The 27,498-nt window shown below is 33.4% G+C and overlaps 1 protein-coding gene across 1 annotated transcript in view; it reads right to left on the reverse strand.

The window, feature by feature from the left end:
• Positions 1-2,325: 2,325 nt before the first annotated feature.
• The window catches only part of ZNF804B (zinc finger protein 804B), a 108,496-nt gene continuing 83,323 nt past the window's right edge, over positions 2,326-27,498 (reverse strand). Inside the window, exons 2-3 of the mRNA XM_032252985.1 lie at positions 13,540-13,670; positions 2,326-7,772 (exon numbers count right to left, since the gene is read on the reverse strand). Coding sequence (XP_032108876.1) covers positions 4,106-7,772; positions 13,540-13,670 — 3,798 coding nt within the window. The 3' untranslated portion in view covers positions 2,326-4,105. The remainder of the gene's footprint in view (positions 7,773-13,539; positions 13,671-27,498) is intronic.

Here is a 27,498-nt window from a genome sequence, read left to right on the forward strand (position 1 = left end):
TTGGCAGAGGGGTTGCATAAAAAGGAAGTGACTTTGAGAAAAAGAATTTAAAAAGTGGATTGGGAGCACCCTTTCCTATATGTAGCTCCTATATGAAAATGACCCTTTGGCTTATTCTAAACCTAACCCATTCAGGGGCTGCTTCCATTTAATATAGCTTAATCCAAAGATACAACAATTGCCTTCAATGTCTACCTAATAGAAGAAGCGGATAATATTTTTGCTGGAATGAAATGATAACCTTAGAAAATCCTCTAGACCCAGGCTTATTGGCAGCAGAATTTGTATTTTAGTAGGAAATTCTCGTCTTATTGAAGTGGTTTCAGTCTGAGCCACAAAGGGCAATTATCTGTTTTCCCAACTATTGTGTGGAGCTAGTCACTCACTTGCTTTTTAATAATGTTTTTACTTGCCAACGAGAGCACATTTCTCTTCATGAGTTCATAAAATTTAAAGAATCAAAACTAAACCATTTCACAAGCTTTGCTGGGCTAGAGATGAGCACTAGGTCCATTTTATCCTTAAGTATCTTAGCTGTATACATTGATATGTAAGATTTAGATCTCTTAAATTGTGTTTTTACAAAACTGGATCTGATATTTATATATATTTTCAAGAATGTTAACTATGTTTCTGAAAACCCAGAAAGAAACTCTGAAAATGTGAATAACTTTTTAGAAAATCTTAAGAAATGTGCTACTAATTTGAGATGATCAGCCATATTATTTCACCACTAAGGAGTCAACTATCCACACATCCTGGGGAGAGTGTCTGGACGTTTCATTCACGTACATGAAGAGCACCTGAATACCAAGTGGTATCTTAATGGATAGACGATCTCCACATCTTCAGTTATTGTTTCAAATGTTTTGAAACGTATAATGTTTTGGGATCAGCTTGAAAGTATGGTGGTAAAATTCAGAAAGCTGTGTTGCCATCAGCATTTACAACTGTGTAAGTAGTAACTTCATGCACTAAGGAGATAATGAGATTCCGCAATAGAATCCTGAGTAATTTTGCCGGTTAAGTGTTCCACTTAACAGAAATGTTTTACAGAATTAGTGTCTTAGAGTATATTTCCATTCAGAAATAACAGAAAGATTCCATTAAGTCCTGGCAGAAACTAAAGAAAAGGGGTCACTGTTAAATCCATTTTAGGTAGATGAAATAAATTTCAAGGGATCATTTTGTAAAATGTCTACCTAAGCAAAAAACTCTGGGAATTGGAGACTTTCTAAATCATTCTCTATATTCTAATAATTTCCAATATTTTATTTATAATGCCTTAAAGGTAAACCTTAAGTTCACCTTTACATTTTTATAGGCCCATTGTATTTTTTTTTTTATTGCTGAATTTGGCAGGGAATTATTAAGAAGATGAACTTCCCCAAATTTTCAGTTCTTCATACAAAGCACTTATTTTGTGTAACTGTACCTCAAATTCAATGATACTATCTGATGTTAGACTGGTTTATAATCTTTAAGAAAACTATATAGATAAGTGTATGTTTGTGCGTGTGTGTGTGTGTACTTGTGTATAAGATTTCACAGCCTTTCTTAAGCATTTAGAGTTTGAAAGAGGTTTTTATAAACTGCCTCCATAAGCCACTTGTGAAACAGTGATTCCATAAAGAAAATTACCCTGTAAATATCAGGCAATAGTCATAAAATAAATTTAATGCTCAAAGTCACCTGTCAAATAATTAAATGGAAGGAAATACTGCTAAAAATACAATCCATCACAGTGACAATTTTTTTAATTGAACTAATTTAAAGTTTAATATATATTTAAAATTCTTTGTTTTATTTTTTTCCCGGAATGTGTTTCTCTTAAGGTAAAATAGAAAACAAAACTGTGTTTCAGCCCACAGTTATTGATCTGCGGGGCGTTAGTTGCATATTTGCATTTTTCCTCATGTGATGCCACAATTTTTCCAATTTCTCACTCTGGAGTAAAAATTATCTTTTATTTAAAGGGAGAAGTCTGCTTTCTACATAGTCCAAATTAGTTTGTCTGGTGAACACTTCATCACTGTTAATACAAGATGGAATAGTCATTTCCATGTCATCCGTTCATATCAATCTGTCTTTATTAGTCAAAATTAAGTGCTCAGTAGAGGTGCTCTGGTCTAACTTGAGAGTTTAAATTGTCACCAAGACAATTATTAAAATCAATCAGATGGCTAGTGTTTTTATAACAGGACTTCTAGTGAGTTCTCATGATTATCTTGGCTGTGTACCAGCTTTGTAATTTTTTGATTTAGGAAATAATTTTTCACATTACTTAAAAAAAAACCTGCTAGACCATTTGTCATCCATTTTATAAGAAATATTTCATTTATCTCGCTTCTTTCTGGATTTACTCATTGTCATCAATGGTCTTTTATAATTATTTTCATGGAATTCCATGCAAGTATAGCTTCTTGATATTTGATGGTTTTTCTTCATTTTTCCAATCCTTTTAAATTAATTAGATTTTGTCACTGTTACATACCACTCAGAACTCTTATCTCACAAGTTTCTGATGATATCTTAGAAACTACAGTTTTTCTTTCTGTTAAAACTTCAAATTTATTTTATCTCCTTTTATTCTTTTTATTCTCTCCACTCTTTCTCTCTCACCTCTCACCTCTCACCGTCTCTCCTGAATCAAAGATGTCCTTTCCTACTGTTTACCAAGCATTTAGTATTTAACTTTTCTACTTCATTTTCCTTATCTATAATAAGGAATCATAATACTGATTTAAAAATACAGTTGTGAAAAGTAAAGAAGATAATGCAAACCAGTGGTTAGGGTGACTCTACCTGAATCACAACAGACCTTAAGTAAATATAGCTGTCTTCATTTTGAAGCCAAGGCTGAAGAAGACATCCTCTAATCTTCTAGTGGTAGAGGAGTTTGCATCTTCGTATAGGCAGCATTATTAGATAAATGACCACCTCCATTTCTGTTAAGTTTGATTTCTCTGAAACTCAAGCTTAAGAACATAAAATAATAAACCTAACTCTAGGATCATGCACCAATATAGATGTATGAAATAAAAATTTTGTGGGCCAAAAACCATTTTGAATGTTTGAAATTGTTTGCAAAATTACATGTATGGTGATTTTATTCATCATCATTCATTGTTCCATAAATATCTAGCACAATTGAATAAAACACACCAGATATTTAATATCTTCAAGAAACATGTAAAAACATCGACATTTTCAAACCTTTACTTCTATCCTTACAGGTATATTAGCTGAACATAGTAAAACTTTTGAGTAGAAGAATAATAAACACTTAACATCTTAATTCCTGTACTATTTGATAGATTGACCAATATATTGAAAAGGTTATTCTGAGTACATTTTAGAGTTTGCTTTATCAAATACTAATGATAGTTGTATCTTTTTTAATACAAAAGTTAAACATTCTTAGTTTTAGATTTTGCTGATTCTTATACTTACAAAATTATCTTGACATAGATTTATGTGAAATGAAGGAGGAAATTTATTTTTCACAGAAACTCAAAAGTACAATCTATAAAGATTGTTTTTACTGAAGTATAATTTCAACCTAATCAGAAAATGTTTTGTTCTTATTTCCTATGAAAATACAGTAACGGAGTACATTAATTGAAAACTTAGTAGTTAACCATAGAAATTACTTTTAATAATCGCTTCATTTCACTGACCTTTTATTATCTAACAAATAAGCCAAATCAACACTCATTCATTCTCATAACAAACACTTAGAATACAGGGTGCCATATTTCATTTGATTTTTCTTTTTAATTTTAATGCTCTGCTTGAATGGTTTCTGTTGCTATTTTATAACATTACGTGAAAACCCATCCAAAACAAATCTTTCACCCTTTTCCCTCTTCCCTATACCCTTTCATAAAATTATTTTAAATTTGCCTATTATTTTGGCAAGCTAAAAAATTATTAAAATGCTCTTGTTTTAATATTGGCAATTCAGGTCATAATTATGTATTGGTCACATTTTGAATTGGCAGCAATATTTTAAATCTTATAATTGATAGACTGTTTTAAATATATTATTTTATAGATAGTGAAAATTAAAAAAAATTATCCACAAGAGGGACTTTAACACTTATTAGTTCAAGTGCATGGACACATTTAAGGCCTCTTTTACTTCATTTAGCTGTTGCATCTGGCTAGAGCAAGAATGATGGCAAAGATCTTGACCTTGGAATACCGGTTGGATTAAAGGATTCAAGTGGATGATAGAAGTTGTGGCTGGGTTTAAGTGAGGGCCAAACAGTGTAGGAATAAATGCTGTAGGGGGCAGGGGCTGAAGTGTTATGTGAGATGGGTGGAAGGGGGTAGCTGCTACTAAATGCAGGGGATGACCTGCTAGGAAGGTGGGATGTGCAGGGATAATGGTTGGAGTCAGAGTCGAAAATGAAATAGGAGTGAAATGTGCCTGTGAAAGAGGATGAAGATGAGCAATAGGGAGGTGACTGCTATGAGAACTTAAGGAAGCAGAAACAGCAAAATGCTGCAGGAATGTGTGGTGAATGGTGGTGACAGAAGTGTGCTGGTGAACTGGAACGGTCTGTATGGTTGAGGCCGGAGAGAAGGCAGGTCCTGCAGCAGGCAAAACTCGAAGATGCTTTGATAGGAGTTGCTTCTGCATATGCTGCTGGGCTTGTAGCTGTAGGATCTTATATTTATCTATTTCGTCAGGAGAAAATGTTATGGGCTGTTGAATTAAAGGGGGAGAGATAGATTTATGATACATTTCTAATTCGTCTTCGACTTTGTCAGCCTTCTGCATAGTTTTGTCATAGGAAGAGTTTATATTTCCCTCCGCATGATTTATATGCATGCTTACATCCTGTAAGTCTAGATTTATTTGGTCTTCTTTGGTCTCTGTGGAATCAGTAACACCAGTATACCTATTAGATGGAAAAGCACCAGGGAATTCATTTGGCACTGGGTCACAGCTTTGAATAAAAGGTTGGATTTCACCAATTAAAAGTTTTGATTGTTGTTTTGCTATTGGATTCCTTTCTATGTTTAGTGACTGAGACTCTGTTACCAGGTGAATTATACCCTTAGAAAGATGGTTATCACAATCAGTGTCTGCTAAAATTGTACAACTATCTGTCTGTGAACTTTTGCTTTTGTCTTTCTCTGTAGTCCTTGGAATTGCACTGTCTTGATCATTTCTGCTCTTACTTGCATACTGTATTTTTTCAGACAAAGGCAATTCTTCTCTGTTACAGCCTGATGGTACAAGCTGAATTGTGCATGGGACTTGCGAATGAGCCTCTAATTCATTTTTACAACTGCTTGAAGAGACCTCAACATTGCTTGATTTTTCCTGACATTTCTTGGCTTGTACTCTTTCTAAAAGGCTTTTTGCTGTTAGAGGGGTCCTCTCTGCTTCTGTAATGTTTAATTCTGTGCTTTCTGGAGGGCCACTGGAACAGTTGTTTAGAAGGCAGCTGATATTCCCGGAGTTACAATTCATGGGCCTGACTTTTCCAAGATCACAAATGTGGGGGCTGCCCAAAGACTCTTGATTTCTCTTGCTTTTATTCAAGTAATAAATTTTCTCTCTTGAGTAAGAGTCCAGTCTGTCATGCTGAGTTCCCTGGCAATTAGGTGGTTTTTCACCACTTCCAGTACAGGAAATCTGTGAGTTAGAATCACAATAAATGATTCTTGTAGATTTTGGCCCTGAAAATTGTTGTTGATTTTTGCCCAGTTTTTGTCTTTCTCTGCAGTGACAATATCTACGTTTTGAGTATTTTTCATTTTTAAATGATTCCCACAATTTGCAGTTTCTCTCTTTCTGTGTTTCAGATGGCATTTGGTTGCTCTTAGTTATTTCATCAGACAAGTAGAGACAGTTGTGCTTTCGACATTTCCGTTTGTGCCTTTCAACTGAACTGTGTTGTCTTTTACAGAAGCAGAGCAAATTACCTCTGCTATTACCATTGAATCTATGACTTGAACAAGTACTTCTGAGGCTGGACATGCTGCTAGGGGATGTTTCCGAAGGGTAAGAATGCCTATTCAAAGAAGACTTTGGAGAGCATCTCTTGTATCTTCGGTTTCCACATCCAGAAACCTTGCTGGTCATGCTGATGTGGTTGCTCTTCAGAATTACACGGAAGTCTTTCCCATGGTCACTGTGACCCTCTATCGTATAAGGACTGGACTTGCAGTTGAATTGCCTTTCATCTTCAAACTGTGATCGAGGATTGCAAGAAATCAGTTTATGCTTTTTAGTCCTAGAGATGTAGGTAGGAAAAGATAGGCCCTCATCCGTATCATTTAGAACTACCTTTCTGCAGCCTTGCCAATGCGCCCCTGTGGGTTCTTTAAGTTCATTCTCACTATGGTTATTCTTTCCAGCACAATCCTTTAGAGACATATTGAGGTAAAGAGGCACTTCAGGATTTTTCATTTCCAAATCATTTGCACTAAAACTATATTCACGCTTATTTGGCTCAGAATCACTGTAGTCCAAATTATATTTTCTTTGGAATTTTTCCCAATCCAGATTACCTATCATCATCTTTGGTTTCAGATATTCATTCTCTTCTTGGTTCAATTTTTGTTGGCCTTTGATTAAACCTGAGACTTGGCTCTCTCTTTTAGTCTTCACTTCCAAGGGCTTCTCACCCAATTCTGTTTTTAAGTCCTTTGGATTGTGGCCGTCCTTTGTGTTCCGAGAAAGCTTAAAATCAAAATACAGTGGGTTGCAGCCATAAGAGATACAGGGTTCTGTTTTTGTAAACAGCAGAAGTTCTGTAGGCCATTGAAGAGTGGTGTGGCCATCCTTGCTTTGAACGTGGAGAAAAGGCAGTGATTTAGATGTCACATTATGGGTACATGCTTCTCTTACAAGTCTTTGAACATTTTTGCTAACTCTTTCTGTTTTATCTAAAGATTTTTCTTTGTTCTCTATTCTGGAATTTGGATTCAGATGCACTGTACTCTTTTGCTCACTTGGCTCTGGTGATGAAAACTCATCCAGACATTCAAATATCCTGGCATCACTATGCTTGTAAATGTTTGGTGGGCTGAGGGAAGCATTTGCTTGGCATGGGTGATTAACACAATTTTCTAAAGTGTTCTTCAATGTATTTCTAGTTTCTTTTTCTCTGCTGGAAGGAGTAAAATCTACATCTGAAAGATGAATGTTAGATTTAGAGAACGAAGCATGAATGCCAATTGAATCTTCTAGTGTCTCATCAATAGAGTCATTTTTGTCTTGCAAAATTTTAGAGTTTATGGAGATGGTATTGTGTAAAACACTTTCCAGATGGCTTGGTGAGATGTTTACCTCTTTTTCCTTGGTAAGGTGTGTATCTTTATTTGCAAACCTGCAGCACTTGCATTTATCTGCAGTTTGTTTTGTTTTATAAATGGGTGACTTGTTACAATCATGGGCTTCTTCGGTGTTCTCACTGAAAACTGATGCTGAAGACTCTAATTTTAGGTGCACTTTTTTGGAAAAAGAAAATGATACTCCTGTTCTGTGATTTGCATTGCTGAGATCTGAAGATGTTTGCGGTATCCGATTTCCAAACAAATAACACCTGTCTGCTTGTAATTGGTGTCGATTTGGCATGGTGGACCGCTGTTTATCGGAAATGATTCTAGGAAGATTTTTTCCTTTAAGGAGAAGTGCACTCTTCATGCATGATATCTTTCTGCCATTCTTAACGGGGAAAATTCCTTGCTGGAGTTGCTTTTCTATGGCTATCCTGGGGGCTTTGTATGCTGGTCCATTCCCAGAAACACTGTAAATACAATAAATATTTAAATGATTAAGATATTAGATTTTGAATCATATCTACATATGAAAGTTTTATAGTGTTTCTATGATGAGTTATTTTACAACTTATGAGCTACATCTTCTAAAATGTAATGTTTTGTTGTGCTTATATAGCTCAGCCTAAGTTTTATAGTGGCTGTTTCTAAAATGAATTGTTTATCTGCAGTATTTCGAAATTACCAAAAAGCAATAGCAAGTGAGTACTTACGCTAGTGCTACTAAAGCATTGACATCACCATATGTGTCCTCCAGAATCTATCAGTCTTTGGAATACAGATTTAACATTATTTCACGAATAGTTTTCCAATCAGTGCATTCATATTAAATAAGAAATTACTAGAATTAAAAGTCACTATAAAATATATAAATACTTCTTTAATTTGCTTTTATGTATTAGGTCTAACATTTTATAACATTTGGTTCCTCGGTTTTAAAATTCCCTCATACTCACTTCATTTTGAAACAAAGTGGTAAGTTCTTTCTATATGACTTGTCAGTAATTTGACTAACAACAATAATTGTATAATAAAATAAGACACATGTACAATCTATCTAAATATCATCAATGATTTTGAAATCTTTTCTTTTTCTTCTTACTTACCAAAATATTTTTCTACCATTTCTGTATTATGTTTTATCTTTTAAATATTTTCATAAGATTATCTACTGAGCTTCATTAGCAATTCAAACAGAAGACTGAAAATACCAACACATATAAGAGATAAAATTCTTTAGATTAAAATTATATGCACTTTCACAGTCTACCTATATACCCTCTACTATAAAAGAAGGCTTCACCAGAAAGAAGGCAATACCAATCACATGATTTTTCTTATTGTTGGCTTTGAACTGGCATTCTTTTCCTTTGTCTTGTTCCATATGCTTGGATGTGTTTGTTTGCTTATTTCTAATTCTGATTTTTATTTTACTTTCATCTAGTCATTTGTTTCTTGAATATAAAATGCTAAACCAACTAATATCTCTTCCTTATGTTGTTGATATTGTAACGGAGAGTAGTGCTTTCTAAGTCCTTGTTTAACAAATTCTTGTTGTTTTCTTTTATGATTATTTGGCCAATCAGCATAGAACTCTGGAGTCACATTCCTTTTGGCCACCAAACTTCATGCAATTTGCTTCACTGCCTCTATACGTATAATTACAGACATATTGAATTAGCCTCCTTTTATTTATCTCTGAAATGAATCTGCTTGTGTGCTTGTACGCTTTTCCCTTTTGAAAAAATGTAAAAATATAAATATATATAATTTATTACATTGGTTACATAAAAATGTATATATACATGTATATTAATATATGCATATATATGTATAATGTTTTAACAGAACATAGTTACAGGTTGATTTCTTTGGCTGAATTTTTACTAGTAGTTCTTGGGCACTTTCAAGTTAACTTTCTTCATTTCAGATATATTTTTTTCCTTGATTTCTCTGATTATTGCTTCCTTTGAAATTTATGTTTTAAAATCATTGGCTTCCTGAATATATCCTTTAGGTATTGATATTTATTTCAGTACCTTACTCTATCTTCAGTCTTTTGCTGTAGTTCATGGAGAATTTCTTTGATTTCATTTCTATTTCACTGACTCAATGTTTTACAAAATTTAATCTGTTTACAAATTATGGCCATATGGATTTTAATTTGTAAACAATAATTTTAGTCACCATTCAGTTTTGAATGATTTTAGATTGTCTCATCTTCATGAATTAATGGCTGTAATTTTAGAATTACAGAGTTCCTTTAAATCTTGTAAAAAAGTAAATTTAGAAGTTTTTTAAAGCTATATTCTCTTCCTTACAGTAACTGTTTCATAATGTAAACTTCTTATTCATTACATTATTCTTCTTTTCTTGAGTCATCTTTTTATGTTCTTTAGAGAGGGGATATTAGACATATTTAATGAGAGGAATAGTGAAGAGCATTCTAAGATAGTATGTGGGTTACTGAATATTTCTTTCAAGCATAAAAGTAAAAAAGGAGCATAGAGATTTTATTAGAACATTATTGGTCTTTGAAAGTACCTCCAGCCTGAAGATAAAAGGAAGTGATCCAGAAACAGCTGCAGTGTTCAACTTTGCCTTGGCACCAAAGAGATTATTTTCCATATTTGTAGCTACAATTTGGATTAAGTAGGAATTATGCTTCTGAATTAAGTTAACCTTCTCCAGAAACTTCAATCAATCTGACATTATCAGCTGTATGAAACTCAGTCAAAATTATTCCATAAGTCTGATGTATGGATATTATTGTTCTTCCTTTCCCAATTATATTATTATGTGTATATTTTAGTATCTATATTATATTATATATATACTTTTCTTAATAGTACTTTTGCTGATTATTCTCACACTGTTTTATTCCTTTTCTTGCTTTATGCTAATCTAAATATTCTTTTCTGTACTGCTGTTTTATTTTACCATTTATCTCTCTAATGTGCAAGCTTCTTCCTTTTACATTCCTTTAAAATTTATTTGCTCTTATTGTTTTTGTATTATAGTGTGCTCTAGCTTCTTGTCCTTAATTCTGGTTCTCATTTTGCAATTCAAATTGCTTTAATAATTACAGATTTTTCACAAGTTTCAACCTTTTGTCCTTATTGTTAATCTTTGATACTTCTTATTTTTATTCTTTAAACTTTTTATCTTGTTGCTTTATTGACTTTAATTTCCTTTTTCTTAAATTACAGCTATTATTATTTTAGAAAATGTTTTTATCTTTGTAGTGTTTCAAATTCTATTTTAATACAAGTTTATGTATTATAATATTATTAAAGCTTTAACATTTTCCAGCTTAAATGAGATATAACTGGAAAATGAAAATTTTATATATTCAGGGTATTCAATGTGATCATTTGTTGAATGCATACAAATTTGCACATCTGTCATATACATAGTTATCATTTTGTGTGGGATAAGGACACCAGATTCACTCTCTTGGCAAATTTCAAGTAAACAATACAGTATTATTAGCTATAGTAATCATGCTCTACATTAGATCCTCAAAACTTATTCATCTTTCATGGAATGTTTACAAACTTTGACCAATACCTTCCAGTTTCTCCCACCAGCCAGTCCCTGGAAACCACAGCTCCATTCTCAATGAAGCTTTAATTTTTATAGTTATCTCCACATGTAATATTCCCCTCCCTTCTTTGGAATTTTATTTCTTTAGTTTTTTAAATATTTTCTTATCTATTTTAAAATAACAGTTAATAAAATGTCTGTAGAGTTAGGCTTTTAATTCTTATTAATGGATTATCCATTCAAATTTTCCACCAAAAATTCTAATACTCTACAACTTAACAAATGCACAATTTGATTCTCTCCTGTTCAAAATGTATCTTTTCCAAACAGAACAAAAAACATATCAAAGCAATATGAATTCTTTAAATTGTGTCATTTCTTAATGATCCACATTATCCAACTCTTATATGAAAACCTTCATATGAAGTTCTTATATGAAGTTTTAATTTTAAAAATTTTAAATGACACCATTTAAAGAATTCATAGTCCCAGAATCAATAGCCTTAAAATTTTTAAATTTTGGAAAAATTTCATAGCAAGATGTACTATACTTAGACATATATATATGAAGTTCACTTACAGAGAGTGACTATCCCTTCACCTGCATATAATAACTGCTATTGCTGAGGAAACAGGTTGGCTGGAACTACTTAAGAGATGGCCAAATTTGACGATGATTTATAAGATCTTTCTGGGTTTTTTTTTTTTTGCCATCATTTTATCAAGAATCTGATTCTAATATTCTCTCTACCAGTAAATTTACCACTCTTCTCCCAAAGGGTCACAGAAGAATTTTGTTATCTGGATCATCCTACTCAGAAGTCCTTATTATGAGGAAAAACGGCAAAGAAAGATTGTCCAGGAGAAGGGTAATGCCAACGATTTTTTTTCTATTTATTTTATTTTTAACTTTCATTTGTCAGTTTAGCTACCAAAATAAAGTATTTAATAATCCTGTTCATTGACTTTTCTTCAGTAATGAGGACGTTTAAGCAGAGAGAGCAATTGGCTAAGAGGCAGGTGTTGGGTAGCAGAAAATTTAAAAAATAATTATTTTCCTAGTTTCACGCTGTGTCTAGAAAGCTGAACACTTGTCTTTTCTCTAACAATATGGACACACTGTGACCTAGAGAGCGTGCCTATTTTATAAAATCACCAACAAGATGTGGTTAGGTTTGTGTTTGTTTGGTGAATAAGGTTTCCAGAGGGACAGCTGAAACTTAATAGGGTGGACATTTTCATTTGGAAGAAGCTGAATGGGTAGCTCTGGCAAACTTAGAACTTCTAAACAAAACATCATCATCACCATCATTATCATTATCATCACCACCATCACCACTGCCATCATCAAGGCGCCTCTGATCCTTCGTTATTTACCCCAGAGGAAAATATTGAATGAGTAAGCGGAAATGTAGAAGTGTGACAACTTTCATAATGACTAACAACCAAAATTATATCTGTTGAGACTATTTAGATTTACTGTTGTGGCCTTTAGGTACCTTTCTACAGATGTATCTCTATGGTAGGACTATGGTAGGGCTTGTCCCACTTATTATGATCTGACTTATTGCATCTCATCATTAATCACTCAGGAATTGACATGTTCACTAGATTTTATTCCTGCATCCTACCCTAACAACTATAGAAATTTTCTTTCTAAGCCCTATTTTGGCAAGGACTGTCTGAGTTCTTATTGACAATATGTTTGAATAACATATGATAAGTCTTTCATTGTATTGGCTGTGATTTCTCATTTATTTTAAATGTGATTATCTTTTATGTATTTGCATAAACTAATTAGATTATTCTAAGAGTTACAAATACATAAATACATGCAAGCTGAATACTAATTGTATTTTTACTCATAATTGGTCTTACAAAAATAAATGATTCCCTAGAATTACATTTTAAGTCTAATATTTTGTGGTAACTAATTCAGCCCTAACTCCTGTTTATTACGTATTACTTTCCATTTAAGCAACAGGGGTTTAAATTCTGGCACAAGGGCATAAATTTCACAATTCATCAGGTTGCTGTCAACCACATTAATTAGCTATATTAGTGTTTTATATGATGATTCATATGAACACAAATCACAATCTGCAAATTTAATTGCATTCCAGGTAACAACTTTGAAACATCAAGTGGTTCCAAGCTTTCATAAAACTGCTATTTTTCAGCTACAAGAATGTATTAGTATAAAGCTTGTTATAATTATCAATTTAAATGGCACTGTGTGGTAAACTTAACTGTATTAATTACAGCTTGTTTGTCAGCCAGACAATGATAGTGTTATTTACACTAGACTCAGGTGTGTAGACGAAAATGGTCAGAAGACTTATTCCCCAACCCCAAAATGCATTGTTATTTATGATTTTTAAAATTATTATAAAATTTAAAAAATATATTGAGAAACAATGTTAATCCATTGAGTCATCTGAATAGAATAAATGCTAATGTATTTGAATCATTCTGGGATCATTTCATTATAGAGTACATTAAATTAACAATATTAGGAAAGAAAAATATCAAAGACCAAAAGTAATTAATTTATGAATGTTTAACTGTATTTGCCTAACAGACACATCTGTTAGTTAATTATTATTTGTTTACATTGTTACAATAGATTTGCCTTTAAAATTTCCCAGTAGGTTGAAGAGAGTTTTGCACTATCCCAGACACCTTTCTTACCATTCAGATTGCTGCCTTAACTCAGCCAACTGATGAAGTCGTTTAAGTGCTTTTTCTTGTTTCTTTTCATCTTTCCAAGACTTAGAAGCTACATTTCGAGCAAATTCCCGTTGCTTTAATTCTTTAAGTCTCTGTGGAAAAAGAAGAAAAACCGAAAAGGTACTATCAATAAATAATGTGTTCTTTTCTATCTACAAGGCTGCTTCTTATTCTTTATCTTAAGTGCAGAGGTGACTTTCTGGACAGAAAGAGTAAAAGTATCATCTCCGTTGTTACTATTCTCTGCTCCAAGATACATTTAACAGATAAATGTAGTTGTCAACCAGGTCATTTTTCCAAGCTTGTCACAGTCACTGCAAAAATGTGCTGCAAAGCTGGACCCCAGGCCTTGCTGGTATCACCCTGGCTATGCAACTATAATAATCTGTGTGCCTGTAAAAACACAAATGGGAAAAATGTGCAATATATGAATGAGTATAAAGGGAGGCACGTTATGAGATGCATGTTCCTCCACCCACCTGCCCCTCACTTGTAAAATTGATGCTATTAAATACACTGGGTGGAATGAGTTTGTTTCAGGAAACAGCATCTGTTACTGTGAAAGATTTTAGTTCAAAGCTCTAAATGTGATTTTGAACTCATTTTTTTGGATGGAGATATTTATCAAATATATATTTCTATATTGTATCCAGGAAGACAGAAAAATGGGTCAGGAATTCCAACTCAGAATAGAGGCATGATCCTGCTTGATTTAAGTTAATCCACCACTTATTTTAATTAATATTTTCTCTAAAACAATTGACTTATGTGCAAGTTGGATCTTTTCTTTAGAATCTGCCACCAAGCACAGCTAATTATATTGAATGAACTGAGAAATAGCCAAAATCAAAGGAACCTCTTGAAGTTTGGGGTTTAATCTTGAATTGGAAGTGTATTTAAAGATTATCCTCTCTTAACTCATACAAAGTGATTTTAAACAGTCTAAAATCTGTGTCTGTTGAAATTATTTTCATTTCCTATATCAAGTATAAGAGATGTTTCCCAGGTATGGAGAAAACTATACAGTTATCATGTGAGGTAATAATACTGTAGCTGACTGTTACAGAGCCCAGGACAAAACCTTTAATGATCATTAGCTTCATTCTTTAAAGGAAACATGCTCATGGGAGACAGTGGTCAGATAACAACATCTAAACTAAGGATTTGAAGGAGACAGATCAGTCTTTCAAAGAGAGAATATTCTGAGCACAAAGAACAAGAACCTCCCAGAATTAGAAACAGCTACAAGTAGAACAGTAGACTCAACCTAAATTCAATTTTTGACAAATACTTCAAATCCTTCAAAAAAATTGGAAAATTTCAAAAAAATAGAATTCTGCTCTATATGTTATTAGAAAAAAAGATCAATTGTTTTCTGGAAATTATAAACAACAGATGATCTGAGCATTAAAGAGTGGATAGCCTTGGTCAGAAGACAGGAAGAAAGGTTTATAAAATCCTTATTGCTATGTACCCTCTGACTTACTTCCTCCGACCCCATGTACTTGAAAGCCTAGTTCTTAGAGTGAAGGCTTGTCTTACAAGCAAAGACCTTTAGGAAATTGTCCTGCATGATTTAAGAACACACACAAACTATAGTTCAATTTGTCAGAGAAAATTGCTATTTTAGAAAAAAGGAAAGAGTTTATTTTATACTGTGTTAATACTGAATAACAATACTTCATATTAGATTTATTTAATATTAGGTATTACCAGCATACAAAACTTGCACAATGCAGAGGAGGAAACTGATTCATTTACTCACAGTAATTGACATTTCACTCACTTTTGAAATCTTGTTGGAAAATTTGGGGTACTTCTGTTTCTTTTATTAGCCTTCTAGATTCCAGGACTATACTTTTGAGTTATAGAAATGATTGAGACTTTTGTATTGTTTATCTAACAACAAATATTGTCAATTACTACTGTGTTAATCCATATTATTCTTACTATGAAGTGTAAAAATGTACAAATCAACAAATAATTTTTTTTTCTCTTCAAGGAAGACAGACAAATGTTTATACTTCTGTAAGGTAGTGCTGACTTCTTAATAAGGGTGCACACAACATGTTTTGGAAACATACAGGAATAGTTAAAAGATAACTGTGTTTAGGAAGTTTGTAAAGTTAAAATGTTTTTAAGGAGCACAGGAAGCTGGAAGAAGAGATTTTGTTTAAAGACATCTAGCTACAAATTTGGTTTAGCCAGTGCTGAGTGCTCAAGTTTGAGTAGAGAAAAAACCCCAGAGATCTGCCTCAAGTTTTCAGTATACTGATCAATGCGTATGTGTGAGAAAACTGTTCCAGTTTAGGAAAAAAATCATCTGAAGAAGTTTAATAAAAACAGCATCTAGCATTCATGAATAGGGGCTGTTTTTACCAACAAAACTGGAAGAACTCATGGGACATTAAATAGATAATTCAGAAAAGCCATGCTTCAGTAGAGAATAATTAGCAATAGATTGAGTACCACTTTACAGTTGCTTAAGAAAATCACAAAAGCAAGAAATAAAAATATAGCGCTGACTCCAGGTAACTTAGCTGAATCACAGAATAAAACACTAGGGTATGTATAGCAATACAAATATTATCCAACAAAAATGAGAAAAAGTAATAATATCTTGCATCCAATTAAATATTATCAGGCACGTAATAGCAGTTAAAACTGGTCTGTAAGTTAAAGAAAAATATACTATAAACTCTACAGCAGTCATTAAAATGATAAAGTGTTTTAGCCAGGAGGACAACAAAGGAGATAAAAGAAAATCATTAAACGTACTCAGTGCAAGAAAATGCGAAAAAAAAGAAAAAAAAAAAAAAGAAAAACATGGTAGACTGGACAATTATAAAATAAATAGCAAGATAATTAATCAAATCTAAAAATAATAATACATTAGATGTAAATGGTCTAAACACCAAAATTAAAGACAGAGAGTATTCATTTGGATAAAAGTGTGAGGTCCAACCCTGTTGACTGCACAAAAAAGCTTTTTTAAAAGTGAGGACAAATGAACTAAAAGAAAAGAAAGTAAGAGCATATATTATGTCAACACTAGTCAAAACAAAGCTAGAGGGGGCCATATCACTTTAAGACAGATTGGATCTCAGAGCAAAGATATATTACTAAGAATAACGAAATTTTCTTCATAATGATAATGGAGCTTTAAAATACACAAAGCAAAAAATGGATACCACTGCACAGAGAAAATAAAGGGACAATTATTATAGAATGTTTCAATGTCTTGCTATTAAACATCAATAAAATACTGGAAAAGGTCACACCAAAGTGATTATATCTGTTATCAAAGACCCTTCCAAAAGTGTGTTTGTCTGATGAAAAGAGGACTGTCAATCACTGGACATATGGGGAGGACTTCTAAGAATCCAGAGGCCAAATTTTGCCAGCGTCATGCTTTGGCTTAGCCCAAGTTTGATTTTGCTCCTCTTGTTCTGACAAGAACTCATTTAATTAAGCCATGGCACATACCATGATTGTCAGTAACCTTCCTCCATTTAAAGAGAAAATAAATCATTTGGGAAGAAAAGTGTTCTCTAAGGGTGTGTAATGAATCAACTCTTATTGAGAACAGCACATGGCATACATATTTCATGAAAAAAAATGATACTTTACACATCTACACAGAATAATGGGAAAGAAAATATGGTATTATGTAAAGCAGGTGGTAAAGAATGTATCTGTTTTATTACCTTACAGTCTAGGTAATAAACAAAGAGGTAGCATAGGTAAGATTAGAACAATACCTTGCATTCTTATCCTTTAATGATAAAGGTAGATGGCAACAAAGTAAAGAAAACTAAGTAACATAATTGTGATACAAATGTGTTATGTTTTTAAATACATTTTGCATCTATTGAAAAGAATCACATTATTAATTTCTATTTACTTATGTAGTAAATAACTTCTATTTATTTTATTGTGTTAAACTTTGCATTCATAGGATAAATACTGCTTGGTTTTTATAATATCATTTTGAAATATTGATGAATTTGATTTGCTAACATTTATTATGAACTTTGCATCTATGTTCATGAGTGATATTGGTCTGTATTATCTTTTAAAGTTCTTGTGTCATTCTAGTATGGTTTTAGTCAATTCAGACTGCTATAACAGAATACCACAGACTAGGTGGCTTAGCTAACAAACATTTTATTTCTAATAGTTCTGAAAGCTGGGAAGTTCAAGATCAAAGAGCCTGCAGACAGATTCTGTGTCTAGTTAGAAAATTCTTCCTGGTTTGCAGATGGCCATCTTCTTGCTATATCCTCACGTGACCTTGGCCAGAGAGAACAAGCAAGCTCTCTTGTCTTATTTGTAAGCACACTAATCCCACTCATGAAGGCTCCACCCTCATGTCCTAACCGCCTTCCAAAGAGTCTACTTACCTCCTAATACTATTACATTGGGGGTTAGGATTTCAACATATAGATTTTGAGGGAATATAAACTTTCAGTCTGTAACAAGTACCATGGTAATAATGGCCCAATAAAATGAGTTAGAAAGCATTTCATCCTCTATTTTCTAAATGACTATACATAAAATTAATATTATATATTTCTTAAGTACTAGAGTCACCATTGAAGTCATGTTTTCCTGGAGTGCATTTACTGGTTGTTGTTGGAACTTGTTAAAACATGAATTCAGTTTATGCAAGATACATAAGACAAAACATATTTGTTATTCTTTGAGTCAGTTTTAGTAATTTGTTTCTTTCAAGGATGTTTTAAATTTTATCTAAATTAGCTGGTATAACATTGTTCCAAATATTTTCTTTTTATTCTTTTAATATTTGAAGCATCTAATGCAATATTTCTTCATTTAAACCTGATATTGGCAATTTGTGTATTCTATATTATTCACCAGTCTTCCTAGTGATTATTTTATTAATATTTTAAAAGAATGAGATATTATTTAGTATGCTTTCTATAATATCTAAATATTTATGAATTTTCTAGAGAGCTTAATGTTACTAATTTCTATTTTAATATTATTTTGATCAGAGAACATATTCTGCATGATGTCAGGTCTTAGACAGTTACATAAATGTTTACTTAGATAGTTATAGAAATGTTTGTAATGACTCAGCCTGTGGTCTGTCTTGGCAAATATGCCATGTGCACTTGAAAGCAAAAAATATTTATTCTATTTACTGTATTTAAATTCTAAAAATATCATTATGTCAAATTGGTTGACAGTTTTGTTTAAATCATTATTACTTTATGGAATTTATTGCCTACTTATTTTATAAATTACTAAAGATATAAAATTCTTCACTTATATTTTGTGATTGGTCCATATTTCCCTTTGTTTCCATCAGTCTTTACTATGTGTTTTTGGGAATTTTCTTATCAGATGCATACCTATTTAAAGATTTAGAATTGCAATATCTTCTTACTTAACTTTTTATAACTATGAAATATCCCACTTTTCATTTTAAAATATTTTCTTTGAAGTCTGCTTTGTCTCGTATTAGTACTGTCATATCTCTTTTCTATTACTTAGCTTCAGCATGGTATATCATTTTTTATTTATTTAATTTAAACTAAATATGTCTTTAAAGTGTATTTATTTTAAAAGCCATTTATTTGGATCTTGTGTTTTTATTCATTCTGGATTTTTTTCCTTTTAACTGAGGTATTTATTTACATGTAATTAAATTATTTTAATGTTTGTATTTAAGTATACCAATTATATAATTAACATACCATCTGTATATTTGGTACATCTGCTCTTTTCTCTATTGTCTCTTTTTCCTATGTGCTTTCAGGTAGATCAAACCTTTGTAGAATTCTATTTTATCTTTTTATTATTTAATTATGTCTACCTATGTTACTTTCACAGTTGCACTAGACATTAAAATATGCATAATAAAATTACTACAGTTTATGTTAAAATCTATATGATCCACTTAAAACAATATTAATGTGTATTTTCAACGAATACTCTTCAATATGTCATGTTTTGCTGTCAGATACTTTATTTCAATATACATGGTAAACCTTTTATTTCTTAACTATTATTTTAAATGATGCATTCAAAAATCATATGTTAAGAGTACTTTGAAAGGAACTTTTATATTTTTTAATATATTTTCTCTGTCCTGTTTATTCACTCATTTTTGTATAACTTTTTCACCTTACCTACAGTTTAAGAAACATAGTTTTTGGATATGTATTTCTAGTTTCTTTTTTAATTGAAGCACTTTAAAAACATCATTTAGTTGCATGCTTTTTTTTTTTAAATGTCTGCTATCTTCTTCTTCTTATTCTCTTGTATGTAAAGTTTCTTTTTTATCCCACTGGTTGGATTAAAGATTTTCTCTTTATTTTTAGTTTTCATAATTTTGGCTGTAATGTACCTTGGCATGTTTTTCATTGTATTTGTCCTTCTAGGGGTACTCTGAGCTTCATGAATCTGCAGTTTTGTATCTTTTATTAATTTTGGTAAATCTTCAAATATTAACTTTTCAATTTTTTTCTATCTCATGCTCTCTTATCCTTCTTGCATTCCAATAGTGTATATGCTAAATGATATTATATTGTACTAAATATCACAGCTGCTCCATTACAGTTTGGCCACTGTTTGTGTGTATGTGTGTGTGTGTGTGTGTGTGTGTGCGTGCACGTATTTATTTAGTTAGGTTAATAGCATGAATTCAAGTTCACCAATTATTTCTTCTTTGATATTCAATCAGCAGATAAGACTACCAGAAAAATTATTTATCATTAATAGCATGTTTTTAGCTTCCAACATTTCAATTTGATTCTTTTTATTACTTTAAAAATTCTCCGTTTTTAATGTATATCATTACTTTTTTCCATTAAATCCCTTAACACATTATTATTTGTTAAAGTTTCTGATAATTCTAACATCTAAGACATTTTTGAATCTATTTGTATTGATTATACTTCTTGATGATCAGTAATATTTTCTTGACTTATATGTGCCAAATAATTTTTTAACTAAATACTGAACATTGTGTGTAGATGAACAATATAGATTAATGCATATAGTATTTATACCCAGAAGCAGATGCTTCTTTTTCTGTGAACCCTCAAGTACAAGTGTTGGGCAAAGCCAATCTCTAGTTGAACTACATTGATCTTTGTTGCTTTATTTAAGTTCAATCTCCACAACCTTCAAGTACCTCATTTTGCATACAGACAGTAGCTTATTATTAGTTCTGCACCCTAATACTTCAGCTGGCCCTGTGTGCCTGCACCACAGAAGTACTTTCTGTTAGTATTCTTATTCTGCCTCAGAAGTATGTTGCTATTGTGTCGTACTTGCTAAAAGGCCTTGAATGTGTGTTTGTGAGAAGTTTTGTTTCAATGTGTCTGTTTTCAGGTCTAAACAGACTCTGTGCACTTGTGACTTAGACACAGGAGTAGAGCTATATCTTTCTTAATGCTCTTATCTACCAATGGCAGACAGCTGCCTCTTGCTACTCCATGTAGTTACCTGTGTGTGAGGGGTTTTCAGTTGCCCATAAGGTTTTTGGGTGAGGGTTTTTGAGGCTTTGGTTTACACTGCCAATATTCATCATAAAACATTTATTACTGATAGTGAATCATGTAAATATAACAATATTTATGATAAAGGGGACATTGTGTAAGCCAAAATACCCTTATTTTTAAAATTAATTAACTATTTCTTTATTTTCGAGAAGGAGTCTCATTCTGTCACCCAAGTTGGAGTATGTTGGCACCATTTCAGCTCACTGCAACATCTGCTGCCTGGTTTCAAACAATTCTCCTCCCTCAGTCTCCCAGCTAGCTGTTATCACAGGCGCTCGCCACCAGGCCTGGTTAATTTTTGTATTTTCAATAGAGACAAGGTTTCACCATGTTGGCCAGGCTGGTCTCAAACTCCTGACCTCAGGTGATCAGCCCACCTTGACCTCCCGAAGTGCTGGGATTACAGGCGTGAGCCACTGCATCTAGCCAAATTGCCTTTATATTGACAAAAATGCCATGTTTCACTTGTAATCATAAATACATTTCCATTTAAAAAGTACATGCTTTCTCACTTTTGTCTTTTTACTTGCATGATCACTATTGGAAGTTAAAATGAGATAGCTCTTACATAATCAAAGAAAAAAAGCAAAAGAGAGAAAAATCAACATGCCACAACATAGACAATTCCACACAGCACTGTTGCCCCAAGACTGTTTACCTACACTTCTTTGCATTCCTATTAGCCCCCTAATACCCACCCCAACTCCAAATTTGTTAGAATGTACATTCACCAATTGATGGAACTTGGTTAGAAGATAAGTAATTTATAATCAGTAGAAGTTGAATGAAAAATACAAAAATGTGGAGAGAGCTGTCTTTCTCTTTTAATCACCATAAATGAGATTTACTAATATTGAAGAGTGTTCTTTGATGACTGATCCCTAATCTAGGCCATGGGTTTTCAAATTGTTGCTGATATAATTTTCAAAATGTGATATAATTCTGTTGAATCTGCTGTATAATGCTTTTTGATGGTCTTCTCTTCAAATGGGTTATTTTCTTAACTAGGAAAAACAGTATATTCCATCCCCTGAATTAATGTTGAAGAAGTTTTGCATGCTTGAAAAGTTCATTTTATCTTTCCTTCACAAGCATGCTCTGTCTGTGCTTGTTGACCAGAGCAGAGCAGCTGAGAGTCATGTGGGTGTTCTGGTGATAATACTGGAGAATTGAGGCATATGGATTAGCACAGACTGGATGAGGCTTATGCACTTGAACTTTGCTGCCACCTCATCAGCAGCTTTCTAAATCTGTTGAGTGGTGACCTAGGGAACTCTGAGTTCCTTTCCTCCTTAGTCTAGCCAGCTGCCCTTTGCAGAATGCTTCTTGCTTCTTTATCACTCCATCTGTGTTTTCCAGCTTCTTAGTCAGGTGGTTTGACTTAGAATGTTCCTCCTCACTTGATATCCTCTCTTGAAGAAAAGTTCTAGTTAATTGCTCATTGGTAGCGACCCTCACTTATTCCAGTTCTTTGCTTCACATTTGGTCATATTGGATACAGGTTCATATATATCTACACTCAGAGGAGATCGCTGTCAACTTTCTCCTCTTTTCCAAGAAGCATAGACTTCTTCCTACTCATTGCAGACTTTACACCATGCGCATGTTTTCTACCCCTTCGCTTAGAACAGATGACTTCTGCCTCATGGTCAACGTATAATCCAGAGTATAGGCAGCAGATGACCTTTGTCTTCTTCTCTGTACAAGGTCTGGAATGTAAATAGAATTCTTGTCCCTCCCATAGTGGCTAATGACCTCATACCTTTCTCTCAGGCAGAATCTAAATCACAAGAAGACTTCTTTGGGTTCTTATTTTAGCCTTAGTCTTAGTCCCTGTGCACCTATGTCTTGGGGTTGGGCTTTCCCAATAGTTCTGACCTTTCTCCACTGTAGATAACATTTCAATGTACTTGCTGCTAGGTTGAAAGTAAAGGGAGTGTTTGCTGGCCCCACTTTAAGTAACAAAAGATCTTCGCCTTTGAACTCATGCAGAATCCAGAATATGGGAGGGTTTTCCTGTTTCACCCTCAAACATAGGCAAACTTCTCCTGTTTGCACCACAAAGGGCCTTTTTCATGCCCCTGTGCTGTTCAGAATCTTCATGAGCACTCTTTTAAGTAAAGACCACATAAAAGAGTGGGTTGTGTGGGTGAGTGCAGACTTACCTGTGGTAGGGTTTCTTCTCAACTAGCCCATGATTGGCTTTCATTTAATTAGTTTAAATTGCAACCTAGGCTTTCTGATGGACTTGACAACATTTAGATTTTGAGAACATCCAACATGTTCCTGCTGTGATGGGAGGCGACTTTTGTTGTGACTTCCTATATCCTAAGTGGAAGATTCAGCTTACATATTTTAATTTCCCTTCCTTTTTCTGTGTTTGTGGGTTTTTTCTTTATTCTTGCAATCTCCCAAAAAAGTGTGTACCTTTCTGTGGCCTGACGGTTGGGGACTCTAGGTATATATTATGATAAAGGGAACCCTTTTACATTGGTCCACAAAATCTATAGGTTGCCATTTCCTGATTAGATTCCATCAACATTGTGATTTAAATGACAGAGTGATGAGGGTCAGAGATAGTAGTAAATTTAGAGAAATTGATAAAAAGGAATAATTCTATTAGAATTCTATTAGAGTTCAGTATGCTTCCTCATAATGTTAGGAAGAACACAGTTTTATTTTTATATTTCCATTCAACATATTAATCTTGCTAGCCCCTATCCAGAACCACCTTTGTAACACAGAGTATAGATCCCCTGGTTAGGGTCATCTTAATGGGCATGAAGATCAAGAGAATTAATATTAATTCACATGGATAGTTTTGTTTGGAAAATATTTTGATATTTGTTGGTGATACCCCCCCACCACACACACATATAACTGTACATAAGTGTTTCTTATTTTCTGGGATTCTACATAATTTGTACAGTGCAGATAATAAATACAAGTTAGCCAATTCTCCTAAGAATTTTAGTGTTTTCCCAAGACAAAGGAATTATCATCATATAGAGCATGTTTTCACTAGTGATGCTCACGCCCTGGTTAATTTTCCAAATTGATAAAATTCTGCTAGTGCAGGATCAATTGGTAAGTCTTCTGACTTTAGATAACTTGAAATGATCAGCTATGTGTGTGTGTGTGTATATATATTTAGAACCATGTCTCTATTCAGATACTTTTTTAGCAGTGACTCACTTAAAAGGATGATGAGGTCGGGCATAGTGGCTCATGCCTGTAATCCCAGCACTTTGGGAGGCTAAGGTGGGTGGATCATGAGGTCAGGAGATTGAGACCATCCTGGCTAACACAGTGAAACCCTGTCTCTACTTAAAAAAAAAAAAAAATTTAGCCGGGCATGGTGGCACACACCTATAGTCCCAGCTACTTGGGAGGCTGAGGCAGGAGAATCATTTGATCCTGGGAGGCAGAGATTGCAGTGCTGGGTGACAGAACCAGAGTGTTTTCAAAAATTGCTAGCACAATAATCACTTGATTACCTTGATATGGTTTGTATCTGGGTCAATCCAAATCTCATGTTGAATTATAATTCCCAGTGTTGGATGTGGGGCCTGGTGTGAAGTGATTGCATCATGGGAGCACTTCTTCATGAATGGTTTAGTATCATCCACTTGGCGCTGTTCTCATGATAGTGCGTGAGTTCTCATAAGATATGGTTGCATAAAAGTGTGTAACACCTCCCCACCTTTCTCTCTTGCTCTCAATCTCACCATGTGGCATGCCTCTTCCCCATTCATTTTCCGCCATGATTGTAAGTTTCCTGAGGCTGCCCCAGAAGCCAAGCAGATGCCAGCATCATACTTCCTGTGCAGCCTGCAGAGCTATGGGCCAATTAAACCTCTTTTCTTTATAAATTATCCAGTCTCAGATTTTTTTTATAGCAATACAAGATGGACAAATACACACCAGTTCACCAGTAGGAACTTGGTGAACAGGTTAGAGCAGTTAAGAGCTTGAAGTTTTCTGGGAGTGGAAGTGAGGAAGACAGAGAATAACACCTAACAACAGGGAGAATAAAACAAAGTATTTCCAGAGTTATTTGGACAAGAGAAAATACAGTGTGAGGATTAAGACAACATTCACAAATCAGGCAGACTTGGGTTTGTGTTTTGTTTCTGTCACTAGTTTTGAGACACTTAGAAAGTTACTCAATTTTCTCTAGATTTAGTTACACATTTGTAACTTAGGAAAATATCAGTATCTATCTTGTGGAATTCTGGGGATTATTAAGTGTGGAAAGTTAAATCACTTAGCATAGCACCTGCTATATAGGAAATGCTCAATATGTATAAACTATAGTCATGTTAAAATGTAAGGAATGGTCAGATTTTGTGGAACTTTGTGAAGCAGGATGTACAAAGAATTCTTGAGTCAACCAGCAATGGGATTCCATTGAGAGTATTTAATTCACGTTCTTACTGAAAGCAGACTGTTTGAGTGGCTTTCATCTGGACAATATGATTGATAGGAGTATTTTTTTGCAAAAGAGAAGATGAAAAAAAGGAAGCATTTTGGGTATGCTTCTACCTTGCCACCCTTCAGATATGAGCCTGAGAATTTCAGGTTGTCAGTTATCTATGATCAATTTTATATAAGAAAGGGTCTTTCTTGTCTTAAATAATTTATGTTTTTAATTCAACCATCTATAATTTCAAAAAATCCAAAGTTATATGTCACTACTGAGTAAAATTATAAATTTTGAATTAAAATGTGATTTTTTGTCAGGATTTTCTTTGATAAATTTTATGTGAAGTGTGCTGTTGGGTATGAATACTATACAAAATGGATATTAATCAGAGAAGAGAGAAAAAACCCTGGATTTTTTTATACTTTCTAGAGGGAAATAGAGAAATATAGGAATGTAAAGTAAAAAACATGTCTAGACATCTAATTCATGTTCTTGTAATTTTTAAGGAACTTAAAGAGAAATGACAAAGCAGATAGACTTCATAGTTCTGAAGAGTAGTACCTTCCATGACCTCTACCCAGATCAAAAACAATCCAACAAAGGACTGTTGCAGAGGTGAAGTAAAAGAAAGGGTAGGCAGACCTCACATATCCTCTCCAGCTTTCACAATGCATTTGGTTTTCTCTCAGCAAGAAGTAAACTAAAACTATAGAAATATATTTATAAAAACACATTTATGAAGTATTTGGAATTTAATTTTCTTCTTGAGTTCATTTTAAAACATAAACTAAGCAATCTTTACTTCCCTACCTGCCAGTAAGAATACTTGGCATATGTATTGCAAGCAGAATTCAGTTGTGAATAAATAAGTAAATAATCAAATTGACCAGGCCAGTAACTCTCTATGTGTTAGGAATAGCAGTATTCTCAATATCATTGCTTACCAGTCCAAACATGCGTGTAAACATCTGCCATTTCCAGTAACCACTCTCTGTTCAACTTCATTGAAGCAGAACGCATATGTGAAGTGAATTCACTCAAGTGTGTCTACTTCTTTCTCTCTTAAATAGAATAACTCCTTCCATCTCTGCACTTTTCATCTATAGATCCCAGGATAATTTCCAAGCATTAATGTTTTTCTTCACTTCAGAGTAAAACCCCAAGGCAAAAGGTCAAACTTATTAACCTAATTTTAATGATGAAGAAACAAACACATAGAAGGTTAAGTGACTTGATCCACACGAAATGAGAGACCAGAAAAAGGACTGTGACTTGAAAACAGAATATCTAATCTTCCTAAGAGTAAGGAAAGAGAAGCAGAGTTTATGCAGAATCCTGGACATATATAACAGTGTCATTTTGTAGATTCAAAAGTCTAGCCAGTTCTGAAATAATTGCTCATTGTTTGAAAGTGTTTTTATCAAATGATTTGGAAGACATTTACAGATCACTAACAATAATCTAGAACAGGATAAGTTGTAATTTGAATAACACTGCAATCAAAACAAAAGAATTAAATTCTATTAAAAAGTCTTTATTATTTCCCAGAAGAATTCTCATGATTAAAATGGGACTTTATTTTCTGCTTCTTTACGTGTCATTATCTTTTTCTTTTTCCTTTTCTTGATAAAGTGTTGCTAGGTTACTCAGGCTGGCCTCAGGCTGGCCTCAGTCCCAGTCCCTTCCCAGTACTGGGACTACAGGCATGCATTACAGCACCCAGCTGCATGCCATTATTTTTTATGTGTTCTGGTTACAATACAAACACATAGTGAAATGACCTAAAATAGTTTTAAAAGGTCTCCCATGTTGGAAGCTACAGTTTGGGCTACCAACCAGGATAAGTTTCCGAACATTGCTGGAATAAATGCATCCAAGTAGGCTTCCTCAAGTATGGCTCTTGTTCTAAGGACCATTTGTGCCAGAAGCAAGCTAAAGCTAAAACAGTGAGTGAGAAAA

This window comes from Sapajus apella, unplaced genomic scaffold, assembly GCF_009761245.1.
Source record: "Sapajus apella isolate SASKATOON/1434 unplaced genomic scaffold, GSC_monkey_1.0 scaffold81, whole genome shotgun sequence".
Classification (NCBI taxonomy): Eukaryota; Metazoa; Chordata; class Mammalia; order Primates; family Cebidae; genus Sapajus; species Sapajus apella.